Source organism: Nesoenas mayeri, assembly GCF_963082525.1.
Source record: "Nesoenas mayeri genome assembly, chromosome: 3".
In the NCBI taxonomy this organism is placed as follows: domain Eukaryota; kingdom Metazoa; phylum Chordata; class Aves; order Columbiformes; family Columbidae; genus Nesoenas; species Nesoenas mayeri.
The window spans coordinates 90,967,253-90,981,633 of record NC_137544.1 but is presented as its reverse complement, the minus strand read 5'-3'; the positions used below and the strand labels follow the sequence as shown (position 1 = coordinate 90,981,633).

The window sequence follows — 14,381 nt, the reverse complement described above, 5'->3', positions numbered from 1 at the left end:
TTATCCCGATGTAGCAGCTGACAGGGAATAAAGTCCAAAATAATTAAAAGAAAGCAAACAGGTTTAGTTGTCTGAACAAGGAATTTTAATTTTAGGTCAACTATTGAACTAGGTCAACATCCAGTTCACAACGTCTACAGATAGTGGGCATAGCCAGTCACTACGGTAAGTTTATTGAAGCACCAAGCTCCACACAAGACTGTAAAATACATTTTAAACTACTAGTAAGAAAGCTTCTTCAAGTCAACAATACTATTAAGGGCCAGAGTTAAGGACTAAGTTTTCACCTTCCAAGCTATTTTAAGACAGCCAATCCATTGCATAAGCAAACCAAACTGCTACATACTGAAACACAGAGCAGCAACTGTATTGAACAATTCCTGTAAATAATTCAAGGATACATTGAAACAGTATGGGTAAATTGTAATTTTTTTATTGGAAAACAAATATACAACTTGGAATGGATTTGAGGCAAATCGTGCCATAAGCAGATTTTTTTGAAAATAAGTGGCTAAACAAAGTTTAAAAAGCATAGTAACAAGAGGAGAAAATATTTTCTGGTACAGGACCAGCAGTACAAAAAAAAACTTGTGTACGAGTACCTGGATAAATCACCCGTTTTGCGTTAGTGCAACTTAAGTTTCATGTTGTTGACTGTCAATTGTCCACAACGTTAAGACTCCACATTTCAACAACATGTTACAGGTATGGCCACAAACAAGTTACTGTGAAGTAAGTTAGGAGAATGATTTTTACAGTGCATTAGCCACATGTATATATACACACAGTTTTATCCTGCAGTTAGCTGCAGGACTCCTCATCCTCCATTACAGAAAGCAATAAACTCCTTTATGTACTGAGAACTAGAGCCAGCATGTTGCTTTAACTAAGGAATTGCTAATGCATGGTAAACCCCAACTTGCTTTATGTAACTTGTTACACTAGTCATACCTAAGTCTCCTAAAGAAAGCTACTTTTTTTTTTTAAACAGACAACCCAGATGTTCCCACAGTTAACCAACTCTAACTTTAGATGTGCAGAAGGGCTTAAATATCCAGAGTAAGCCACATGCAACATTTGTTACTTAGATCAATTTTTCCAAAAATCAGAACAATGACAGTAAGATAAAGGAGAAAAACATGGAGGAATGGCCTTCTAATTACTATACATGCATATTCTTTTGACAGTAAGGGAAAAACCTTTTACAGATAAGTTACAAACAGAGAAAAGGCAAATAAACAATTTTGTACAAGAAATTTAACACATTCTGTACAACGTCTTCACTTCGCTGTCATCATTTGTACAAACTCTGTAAAAGGAAAGAGTTGCATAAGAGTTATTCAGTGAAAAATCTGAACTGCAGCATCTGAGAAGTGGCCTACCTTACTTGTGCTGAACTTTGCTTCAAAACTATGTTTTCAGTTACATTCAGAAAAGTATCTTCCAGGTAGCCCCCTTTTTCACTAATCACACCTAAACCCCTCCTATTTTTAATGGGAAAAGGCCTCTACTTTTATTTTAAAAAGTTGGTCCTTCAGTGAATTAGCAAACAGACTTAATTCCAAAATAAAACATTACGGCGCCCTCATGCCCACTAATTTACAGATAGCAACAAGATATCTAAGAATGAATAAGAGATCAGTAGAACTTACACTGAAGTTACCATCAGTTAAGCAGGGGTACAAGCAAGACACTGTTCTTTTTATTTTTTCTTTTTCAAAGAATAGCTCAAGTTGTACTGTTTTGTATGACTGGCTTTAAGCAACTGAATCATTGCTTATTCACAGCACACTGGAAGTTAGATGCCACAAAACAGGCTTCTTCACTTATCTTGCTAAACCACAGTTTCAGATATAAGTAACAAAAAAGAAACCAGGAGCCTAAAAGCAGTGAACCGGTTGTTCAAGTTTCAAAAGAGCAACTCAAAATACAGGGATGCCTCCCCTCTCCAATGCCAACCTCTACACAGTCTACTCACAAGTACAGCGACAGAGCAACAGCCTTGTTCATAAAAATACCTTTTCGCTTATAGATGTGTGCTCATCCTAAGGCCACAACCAAGAAGGCCTTAAAGGGAAACCACATCTACACCTCAGAAACACTAAGGGTATTATTTGAACATCTCATAGAAATAAGCTATGATATTTTCAGAGAGTTAAAATGAGAACAAATTCAGTACTTCTGAGCTGCAAGCATTTGTCTAACAGAACTCCTCCTGCTTGAGTGACTTAAGTTTCAATGCCCTGAAGAATTAAATAAAAACAAGCTACTGCTGTAGCTGATTTATGTGAGGTTATTTAAAAGGCCTCGAAATTTTTGTGCATTTTAGAGGCTTTCTGCCTCTAATAATTCTAAAAGCATTAATGAAAAGTGAGTGACTTGCTAATGTCAGACCAACATTCATTAGTGAACAGAACAGTATAAACAATATATGAACATCTTGGCTAGATTCCTTATTCTAATGGTCATTAGATTTAAAAGTTATTTCTTGCACTGCATAGCTGAATAGTCATTTTTTACCTTTGGCACAAAGGTAGCAATAACCCACTCAAACTGAAACCTATTTAGAGGTACACAATGTACATACTAAAAGACATAAGCTTAAAGGAACATCAACTGTTGATATCTCATCTGAACATTCCCCTATTTTAGCTTGGTGTGGCTATCAGCATCTACACAATCACCAGCATGACAAGTGCTACTCAAGAAGAATTGACAAACAGCTCCTTACCTTCATAGTTTACTTGACCATCACCATCAATGTCTGCTTCCCTAATCATTTCATCAACTTCTTCATCTGTTAGCTTCTCCCCAAGATTTGTCATCACATGACGGAGTTCTGCAGCACTAATGTAACCGTTACCATCCTGGCAAGGGGAAAAAAGAAGACTGGAATAGACTTGTCTAAGGCGTAGCGACTTAGCTATAACTTCAGAATACTGCAGAGCAAGCTGAACATTAAAAGTTAGTGTAGCTTTAACCACTACCATTTGCACAAGGCAAATGAGAGCTCTAAGCATATCTACAGTATTTTCTAGGATGTTAGTCTTAAAAACACATTTTGGAAACAACTTATCCAATACAGTCTACTTTGGCTGTTCTATCCCAAGACATTTTTTTAATCACTAACAAAGCAATCAGCACCTTTTGTAACCTTTAAGTGAAAGACAGATACCTATTCAATTATGTGACTGACTGTTTCAAGTGCCTTGTTTTTTAGACCAGAAGCTATTTCTCATTCACCTGTTTCAGGGGATACTGCACATTAAAGTATTAGTGTATCCAAATTCTGGACTGACCACACCCCAAGGTACTTCTTAGATATTTTTTGTTTAAAAGTGCATATTGCTTAAGAAGCTGAGTAACTTTAGACTCATTTAGCAATTCACTTGGCAAAGACTAAGATTTAAAAGATCGCTATTCTAAATATCCAAGCAATTTCCCTGCCAGCCTTGTACAAGTATTTTGGTATCATAGCAAGTGGTAGCTTAATAGTATGACCCAGTACTATCCTGATGACTCATCTGGCTTTCAGATGCAGTCCCACAGAGACTGAACTTTAGGGGTGATTGCAGATAGCCCTCAATTCAGTGAGGAAACTCATCAGAAGTCAGACTGAGTTTTCATAACAGAAATACTCGTTCATATAAACATTTTAGTACCTTGTCAAACACACGGAAGGCTTCTCTAATTTCTTCTTCACTATCTGTATCTTTCATTTTTCTTGCCATCATTGTCAGAAACTCTGGAAAGTCAATTGTGCCGTTGCCTGCAAGACAGTTACTTCGTTAGAAGAACAGGATTTAGGCACTTTATTATTTTACTTATTAGTAAAAATCTTACCATCAGCATCTACTTCATTGATCATATCCTGTAGCTCTGCTTCTGTGGGGTTTTGACCAAGTGATCTCATCACTGTCCCCAACTCCTTTGTGGTTATAGTACCATCCCCATCCTTGTCAAATAGTGAAAAAGCTTCTTTGAATTCTGTATAATAACAAAAAAGGAGTTAATCCCTTCAGCTTCTAAATGTTAAGTTTACTTAATCAGATAAGAATCCATTGCTGTTTTCGGTGCAAATTTAAAAAATTGATTTCATTCTTAAGAAAATTTCAGTATACTGCTCAGTCTGCTGTAACTGTAATGCAAATATAGAAGCACTGACATCTGGAAAACAACATGCCAGTCCACCAATCAACCACATTTTGACCTAAATACAATAGAACAGGTCATCCATTTTAGATAATAACAAACATCTGAGTACTTCTATCTTGAACCAAGACCCCTAATACAGAGCTGAAAGGAACAGTTAATCTGCAAACAGGATGATCCACATCATTGGTAGAAACTGTTTCTCTCATGAGAATATAACAAACTACTTTGAAGAAGCTGAAAAATGGTACTCAAAATGGAAGCGCTATTAAGCTGTAGTATTAATGTTACTAATAGAAGAGACAAGTCAATGGAAAAAGGTATAATCAGACGAAACTAGTTTCTCATTATAACCTACTTCCGCTGGACGTGCAAGTCTGAACAATATATGCTACATGAAGCTGCAGTACCTAGCACCATAGGTCTTAACATTTGGCTATGCCTAGCTAAAAAGGAACGTCTCCCATTGGACTTCCGCAGTTCTTCAGTCTGTGTATATACACAACTCCAGCCAGCTGTTCAAGGAAAGCCACGGGAGTCTTAATTTCTGAAAAGCCGCTTAAGAAAATTGCTTCAGCCCTGCTGTATCCTGAAACAGCCTTCGCAGAACCAGTCAAAAACAGCTGTAAGACTGCTTAACTGTGTTTCCATGCTACCTCTTAACCCCCTACAATAGCTGTATTGTAGCCAGCAATATTAATACAAGCATAACATGTTTAATTGACCAGTCCAAAAATGAAGTTGGTTTTAATCCATGCCATCTGTTTGTCTTTGGCCACAGACCTTAAACTAGCTCACTGGACTATAACTGTAGTTTGTATATGAGCTACTAAACATAAAAACCTATCTACTTGCTTGTGTAGTTCAGACCCTTTTACAGCTTTCAAGGCATCAGGGATCATGACTTCAGAGAACTTGTTAGGTCAAGGGTACTCCTGCATCAGAAATACTCCCAAAAAATATTTTTCCAACATTCCCAAGCAGTCAGCTTTCCAGATGGTGAGTTTCTCAGACCAGAACTAGTCACAGTAAAAGTTGTGTTTTCACATGAACTACTTAAATTCTTACTTCATCCACTTCATACTCTGAAACACTTGAGGTGAGTACAAGCTGGCAAGTGTTAAAAATGCAACTACAAAAATAGGCTTTTTATAGTTCATGAGTGCAGCTGTAATACCAGAGCCACAGTTGAGTCCCATCCAGGAAAAACCTACTCTTCTACATCTAACAGTTTGAAGTGTTCCAAAAGCCAACTCCCACTGTTCAGCACACAAGAATCAGAGCAAAGCTACTGCACAACCAAAAGTTTCAAGCCAGCATTGTATAATCACAAAGCAGAAACAGGCCTACCCAAACAGGCAGCTATAACCTGTACCTACAGTTACTTCCAAACAGTCTTTGGGGCTAGTTTCAGTTCAGTAAGAGGCAGATAGGCTTATTACTAGGAAAGTTTTACACCAGCAAAGAAAAGGCTTTTGCGTCAAGCCTAGTATATTTCATAGTCTATCATGGAAGGACCTCAAAGGAGAACACTGAGTCTTCATCAAGAGTCAGGTACTCAAGCATTACTCAAAATGTTTAGCTGTTAACCATCCTTAGCTTTAAGGTCAGCTGTCACTCATCCCAACAAGAAGCAGACTTCACAATACTACAGTGATCCTGCTTAGAAAAAGTAATACCTATTTTTTTAATGCAAAACTCAAATATTCGCTTTCAACAACACTGGCTATTTAGTGGTATATTACGAACACTTGAAATTAACCACTTGAAGGACAACTCTCTCCTTTGAGTAAAAGATGCTGTAGGCTAAGAAACGACCAGTTATAAATCATAACCCTGAAGAAAGTAAAGTGAGTCACAGATCAGCAGCATATTCCTGTTTGAAGTGCTGAATCAAGTTAGGAATACAATTGAAATAACTCTGTAACCACTTCTAGGAACCACCTCCAGTAATTACAACAAAGGAGTAGCAACCCATGCAGATACAGTTTAGACTAGAACAAGAACAACCTAGCATAGCTTTGGAGAATTTGTGGCAGTGGCCAGTGAAGGCAGCTATGAAATACTGAAATTCAGTGAGCAACTCAATTCTAGCTTCTGCAACGTAAGACTGTAAGACACACCTCCCACACTTAAACACCTTAACTCTATGCAGCCTGTAAAGCAAATTCTCCTTCTCTTCAACACTCCTCTGTAGAAAACTGCAAATGAAAATTCCCTTGTATACTAGATAAGGCTAACCTGTCAGAAATGTGAAGACAGTGACAACAGAACCACTCATCTTAAAGCCAGCCTACAAGGTCTCAGCCTTTCCTTCCTTCTGAAAAAGCACACCACATCCCGAGAAAATACTACTTCCAGGCCCTATGAAAGAAGGGTAGCCCAACAGAATGTGGACTCTAACACCCTAGCTCAAAATGTTCTGTTTAACAACAGCTTGAGGCATCTCTGCACTACATCACCTTTCCCAGATGAAGTGGCAGTCTTCAGTGTCCTAATATGTTCAGTGAATCAGAACTACCATTCCCACTCACCCAGTTTAGCCAGCTATGCTTGGAACTTTGATAGGAGAATATCAATTGTTCTCTTCACAGCTACCAGAATCTCAACACTTAACCATGACTATTTCCACTGTGAAATAAATTCTAAATAACTTTTGCGGTCAGATCCCCAACAGAGAGCCAGAGTACACTAAATAAACAAGGCATAACAAACACCATACATAGGCCTACTTGTACAGAGAGCCCATTTAGACCTCTTTGAGGTCTAGTGGAAGTACAGCTCACTAGACCAGTTGCTTTGTGACAAAAGTATATTTACATCCCGACATTACATTACACCCCCCGACCACCCACATAAACCAGTTCTGACCTATATACCTTTTGTAATACAATGCTCAACCAAAGAGAGATCTATTTGTCTCTGCAAGTTCAATTGTATGGAGTGAAGCTGCAACTAGGATTCATATTCTATACTTACTCAGCTTCCAAAAAACCCACTTTTTCATATGAAAAAAAACCTGGCAAGTTCTTCATCCCTACCTATAATGACAAGAAGCTTCAGTCCTATATGATCAATGAGTTTCATGGGAAACAAGAACACCTGGAATCTTCAACAACTCTATTACGGTGCTTCACAGCACAAGCAGAAGAATATTTGTTTTAAGCCCAGGAGAAATGACTGCTTTAACTACTTTGGCCTCCTATTTAAGAACGGAATTGGTGTCTCTACTTTGTAGTATCATTTTCTTAAGGCCACCTTCAAAAGCTAGGTATCTTCAGATAAGTTGAAAAGGAATGGTAGGAGGCTCAAGCCTTTAAAACCACAGTCCATAAAACATGCAAACTGTACCTCTAGCAGTTTTCCCATGCAAGACACCAGACTTCAATGGCAAAACTAAACCAACAGCATAGTCAGCCACCATCCTTCCTAAACAGCATTAGGGATTGTTCCCTAACAGACTAGCAGCAGGCTTACGTCTTCACATTGTGTTTGCAAGTAAAGCATAAACCTCCAAACACATTTGCTTCATGAAATACTATAGCTGAAATAAAAGTGGCAAGCCATTTTTGCACTGGATACTAACACTAAGTTATACTTTTATTCTTTCCACATAGCTGAAAACCCTTTATTCCAATATGACAAGCATATTAATACTCACTTTGGCTCTGACAACTACACCATCATTACTGAATAGCTAACGTTTACACTAACGCTGAGGTAGTGTTAATATGCTTCCTGGTCATATTCCATAATCAGTTACATCAACTAATCAAGCTTCTACAGTTAAGAACTGGAACAATAAACCATTATTGAAAAGAACGGCAGTGACAATTGATAAAGCCTGCTCCAACTAAACTGATCACAAAACCCTTAAGAAATGTAGACCACTTCCAGAAAAAAAATCTCAAATTGAACTAGATTTGACCTGTGCTTACTCATAAGACAGTACCATGGCAACAAGTAAATAGACTAAGGACATTCCACAAAACCATAATTAGTCTCCTATGAGTTAAAGCAAGCTTCTGAAGTCTTAAAAGCTACAGAAGAATGTTTTTGCACTTCAAATTTGACAATTATGGTAGAAACAAACAAGCTCATTATGACACTTCTGTTTAATATAGTGTCTTCAAGAGCTACACCATAGTTAAATAGCAATACCTCTTAGAGGCTGGTACTGTTAGATTAGCAGAACCTTAACACCCTCTAAAATAATTTCACATGACAGTTATGCAAACCAAGACTTTTTAGTATTAGCACTGTACACTTGTCAGACCAAAAGCCCGGAAGTTTGAATGTCCATGGCAAGGCCGTATTATGAAGTCACATGAAGAATGGAAGTTGAAATCAGTCTTCAGAGAGCAGTGACAGACGCTAGTCTGCACAAGCAGGAGACATAAGCAGAAGTTTTAACCACTAGTAAGTGGCTGTCAGCATGTAGAAACGATTGTCAGGTGGCTAATACTAAGACGTAAGAGATGGATATTTGAGCATTTCAGAGCAAGCACCAGACAATCAGAACGGTGCACAGAACACTTGTGTCCAAGTACACAATGCAGTTCCAAACACAGAATATCAGGAGCTGTCATCATGAAGCCAGTTCCTGCTGTCATCAGAACCAGCCACCCTGAAACATCTCCACTGACAGATGATCACAAAGTAAATTGTTTTTGCCTGATGTTAGAAGAACACTCCAGGTTCCAAGTCTTCACCAGAGATTTGTCACCCTCCTCACCACCCACTTGCCTTTCAGTTTGCACTTAGGACAATTCTATAGTCATAAGAAAAAAAAAAAAACACAGAGTCCCAAGTAAAGCTGCAAGGACTGTCACTATTCCAGAGGACAAAACTTCAGATTAATTGTATCCATGGTGCTTTTACAGCAGACAAGCCTTTAAAACTTAAGTGACAAATTAAAATATTCCACAATAGTTCTTCAGTATCTAAGAAAGCTAAATATCTTGTGTAACACAGACTGTCACTGGATTAAGAGATGTGCCAGGTCAAGTAGGAGTAGCAACACAGCACATAAAAACCTCACCTGCAATCTGCTCTTCTGTCAGTTGGTCAGCCTGCAATAAAAGAGAATATCATTATAGTTGTAGCAAAAGTTTAAGGCAAAATAAGACACAGACTTGTAGTGGCCTCTGAATATGGTAGCTGCTCTTCAGAATTTAGCTGTAGCAGTCTGAAACAGTTCTAACACACAGCTCAAAAAGTCATCAGGATTGCCTGCTAAGTAAGACCTGGCAGCCTGTCCTCATTTCCTGATCCTGCAATATCTTGTACACCCAAATAATGGATTACCACGTGTATCAATCAATTACCCAAGCAACACTAGCAAACTCAAGGCACACAGGTCAACCTAGACTTGTTTTAAAAAACTTAACACAGCAGGCTACTGGCTGTAATACCTTTGTATAGTAGCCTCAGCTTTAACACTAAACATTTTAGACCTAAGTAATGCAGCAGTAATCCACACATTTCAAGGTGACTAGTCTCTTTCAAATTGCAATACTATAATTAGGAAAATATACTCTTCTCAAGAATTAAATCATCTCTTGATTAACATGAAGTTTCATGTCCAAGACCTAGCTGTAAAAAACAGAGTCCATATAATCAGTACTAGCAGCTTCAGCCCAGTAATTTCACTGCATTTGTCATGCAGATGTCTAGACTTCTTTTAGACTCTTGTCTACGGACTCAAGTAGTATAAGATAGTCCACAGGCCCACAAAACCAAGTTTCAGTGGTATAAGACAATTTCAGTATCAGTTGGGTAAGCCCCAGTTTATACCTGATTTTGCCCCATCACTTAACACTTCTGAATCAACTAGATTTAACAGCAATAATAAAAAAACAAACCTCCATCTTTGAGGCCAAACCCCAAACAGATTTCACTCATGAAAGAAAACAAAGGTATTTGAAGACTCTAGAAATACTTTCCCTAGGTTTTCAAGTCAGTCGATCCTTCAAACTAATTCTGGATAGCCTCAGTTGAGCTGCAGTAACAAGTTCATGCATTTCCTTCAAAGCTCCTTGAGCTCTTTACCCCATAGTACTCCACAAAAAAGTAAAAAAAAAAAAGAGACACAGATAAACACACTACCCAGGTTCCAAATTGCTTTTTTAGTTTTGTTCCTGTTGCAACAGCAACAGCCTTTTTATGATTACTGCAATACTGACAGTTAGAAACATTTTCAGTCATTAGCTGTCCCCACAAAAGTCTCTCTACACATTAGCCATCTGCCAATGAAATACTTAGAAAAAGGTATATTCAGACCTGTCAGTTTTTACTAATTTCAATTTGAATTACATTTTTATATTGCATACAAACCTAGAAATTATCAGCCTCCAGTTATTCCTCCTGTAACAGAAGTGAATTAGCTGCTCAAGCAACCATATAAGAGCCAAACTGCTTACAAAACAAATATGCATACAATACAGACACAGTCCAAGATAAAGGCCATGATCAGTGATTTCTCAGACTGAGCGTGGCTCATCTCCTCTCATAATCAAGACCATAGTACCAAGCAACTTCTAAAGGAGCAGCCAATGGGTATTTGCAGCTATAGACTCCACTTGTTCCAATTTCAGCAGCTGTAGGAAGTACTTCCATGCAGGTTCAACTTTGTTTTTAAAGAAATGAGATAGCCTAGGTTGGCAGCAGCACTGCTGAGAACATCACCAATTCAACATTAGGCTCCAAAATAGAAGCATTCTGCTGGTCACTTAACAGAAGCCTAGCAGAATTTCACTAGTCTGGAGTGTATCATTAACACAGACAGGCTCATACCTTTGCATGGTATTTACATTTTTATTGCTTGAGTGAAGAGAACGATGTGCTACATATCTCTAGGATATTTATACCCACAGAAAGCTGTATATCAGATTTAAGTAGCAAGTACCTAGTTTATTTAGGTCAATACTTATGGGTTACCAAGTTGAGTCACATACTGTTTTATATAAACAGTTTTATATAAAGACATGACATTAAGCAGTGTTTAAACTGTTAAGTGTTCCCAAACTTTTCCTGTGTCTTCCAGCAACTTATAGCCACTAACCATAAATTTGGATAAGCTCTGTCATTACCTGTAAAAGGTAGAGCCTTTGAGAAGAGCACAAAGCATATTAGAAGCCATTGGTACACGGCAGTTGAAAGATAAGCTAGGAGGTGGGGCAAGGTTGAACAAACACCATCTGTACTCCGCAGTGCTAGGCTCTGCAGGGACTGCTGCGCAACAGCAGCAAAAGGCGGAGCCAGCAAGTCTGCCCGGTCACCCCCTCCCATGCCACTCAGGTGACGGCTCTGAGCCAGGATCCATGCCTGCAACTTACAGGCCACTGGGCTGTCACCAGAAGGGCCTTCTGGAGCAATCTGTCCTGCATTTAAGCTAGATACGCATCATACACGTGACAGTCCGCACACCTTCAGTAATGCAACCCAACTTCAGAAACAAACAGTTAAATTACAACTGTAACATGCCCATGCTGAAGTTTTGACATGCCCCTAACTATGGCCAAGATCCACGCAAAAACCTCCTTTGATGAAAGCAGGGAAGCCATCACAGCTTTGACACCGCATTCTCCAATTCACACTGCAGCACTTTCATTTTCACTGCAACAGTCCCCATTCTGCTGCTGCCCGATTACGTTGAGGGCCTGACGAAGAATCTAAGCCTCCTAGGAAAGACGGGGAGCTGTTGCGTGCGCAGCAATTTCAGTGGCACATGCAGCCTCTAGAGGTAGTGTTTCATTACAGCCGGAGCTGCTATGCAGCGATCATTTTAGAAGAGCCTCAACAGAAGCTGACTAACACTGCCAGATGGAGGGCAATCAGCAAATCACAGAACAGATGACACCACTCCCCTCCAAAACTTGGCATTTTGGCATACTTCACAGATGTTACTTCTGAATGGACAGTTCTGCTTTGGCAAGATTAACTGAAGAACTAGACAGACTAGCATATTAGGGCCAAAATTATGCTTATAGTAGCTTAGTTTTTAGGAGGAGCAAAACATTCTGCTTCATCTAGCATATGCAGTATTGGACAACATATATTCACAGGTTTAGCCAGTCTGGTCTGTCAAGGTGAACGATCTATAACCACATTCAAAGTGTCACTGTGACTCCTGGACACACCCATTTTTATACAGACCTTGCTTGAAGACATTCCATTTTTGGTTCTGTACAGATGATTACTAAAAGCAATAAGAGGCTTTTGCTGCTAGATTCACGGGTTTTGTCCCTTCTAGATCATTTGCTGTATGGGTTCACAATTCGAGCAAAAGAAAACAACGACATTCATGCTTCTGTTCACCTAATTACTTCGCCTGGAGAAAGCACTTAAAAAAAAAAAAAACACCTCCAAGTTAAGTACCCATTGTTCACTTTAGACATGGCAAGTTGTTAGTGATCCGATTCCTTAAAAAGCACGTAATGAATGAAAATGCAATTCCACTACACTGCATCTTCTCTTAATGCAGAGATGATACTAAGTGGTCATTGGTGTTGCTTTCACAACAGAACTGTTCCTTGTCGGGTACGTTTCAGTATCCACTTGTCTTAATTAAAAAAGCTAAACTCATATCCTTTAGACCGAATTTGCAACAATTCTCCAATTCCACAAAACATGTTCTGACAGTTGATTGAAATCCTAAACCACCATATTCACAGGAGAAAAACAACTTGTGCTTGAGCAAGAAAATGCAAGACTGTCCACCGCAGCGACCAAAATGGGAAGCCAAATTTGTTGGGGAAAAAAAAATAAAAAAATCCCTTGTTCAATAGAGCCACCGAACCAAGGCGTTGAAACCAGCAGCAGAGAGCGGCTCCAACGTGAGCTGACAACAGGTCTAGCAAGGAGCAAAATGGTGCAGTGAGGCAGCCTGCCCCTCATCATCATGCTACTCAGAAGCTGCAGGGCTCCGCAGTGCATTATTACCAGGCGCAACACACCTCGCTAGCGAGCCAGACATCTTAAGGGCTCGCAGCAGCCGTTACCAGCCCCATTCAGCCGCACATGCCGGCTTGCCGGGGGAGGAAGGGGGGAGGAAGCGATAAGAAAGTGGAGCTGGTGCCATCGTGGCAGGCTCCTTCCCCCCTCCCGGCACCCTCCACGCGGGTCTCCTCCCAGGAGAAACCGTTATCTGCCGCTCCCTCTCGCCCCCCCCCCCCACTCCCCGCTTCCAACCGACACACGCCCCGACAAAGCGTCATGGCGGTCGAACCGAGTGGCAGTTTGAATTTTGAATCCGCACCAACGCCCCAGGGCGGGAAAGGGACCCGGGCGGGATTCGTCCACCGGCACTTCCTCCTACGCACACGGCGCCTCCGAGCAGGACCCCACACCCCAGCAAACCCGCGCTGCGGGGCTGAACCCACCGGCCACGGCAAGGACGCCTTCACCCCTACCCCCACCCTTCTGCAGGCGACCTCGCCCCACACCAGCCAAACCACCTGCCCCTCTCCCTTCCCATCCCCCATCCGCACTCAACCGCAGGCAGCCCCCACCCTCACCCCCCGCACCAAACCAGCACCCGCAAAGCCCTGCCACTATCCCATGCCTAGGGACTCACCATGGTGTCTCGGCCTGGCTGTGGGGTGTGGAGGAAGCTAACGGCTGCACGGGGCACAGGAGCAACCCTCCCGCTCTACGGCTCGCCTCACACTGAGCCCTGCCCGGCCGCCAGCAGTGGCTCATAAACCTCCTCACAGCCCGCCCGGATCGCTCCGCGCCGCTCCCTCCCCCCTCCCCTTTCCCTGTCAGGAAACGGAGCTGCGAAAGAAGTCCCGGCCCCTCGCGCTCTTCTCGGCAGGCCCCCCTGCGCCCCGAGCGCGTCCCTTTTCTACCCCCGAGCCCCCAAGTCCCGGCGGAGAAAGGGACGAGGTACAGGAAACAGGGGGGGGGGATGCTATTGTGAGACGGCGTGGGGGGGCGTAGTGGAGAGCAAGCTGGGGGACTATTTTTCTGAGCGGAAGAGGATCCTAGAAAAATACCGAGGAGTGCGGTGACTCCAGAAGGAGAGCGCTGATTGGTGGATTCGTACCTGCAATGCGTCACTTGGACATGCACAGTCTGGGCTGGGAAGCGGTTACCCCTCCCCCCCCTCCCGCCGCCCGCAGTACGTGAGGCCCGGCCCGGCGCAGCGGGAACCGGGACGGGCCCGACCCCGGCCGGGCCGCGCCGCCGCCAGGCTGCCCCGGTGTGCCGCTCCCTGCGCCCGCGCA

General features: G+C 41.5%; 1 protein-coding gene across 2 annotated transcripts; it reads right to left on the bottom strand.

Moving 5' to 3' along the window:
- Positions 1-417: 417 nt before the first annotated feature.
- CALM2 (calmodulin 2) lies at positions 418-13,864 on the bottom strand. Of its 2 annotated transcripts, XM_080341907.1 has the most exons (6): positions 13,730-13,864; positions 9,194-9,224; positions 3,844-3,987; positions 3,663-3,769; positions 2,732-2,867; positions 418-1,309 (listed from the first exon to the last, which is right to left on the bottom strand). In XM_080341907.1, the coding sequence occupies exons 1-6, from the start codon at positions 13,730-13,732 to the stop codon at positions 1,281-1,283; spliced, it is 450 nt and encodes a 149-aa protein (XP_080198033.1). In that variant the 5' UTR covers positions 13,733-13,864; the 3' UTR covers positions 418-1,280. The 2 variants fall into 2 exon arrangements, with proteins under 2 accessions (XP_080198033.1, XP_080198034.1); XM_080341908.1 differs by lacking the exon at positions 9,194-9,224 and having other exon boundaries at positions 13,730-13,827.
- Positions 13,865-14,381: the final 517 nt, after the last annotated feature.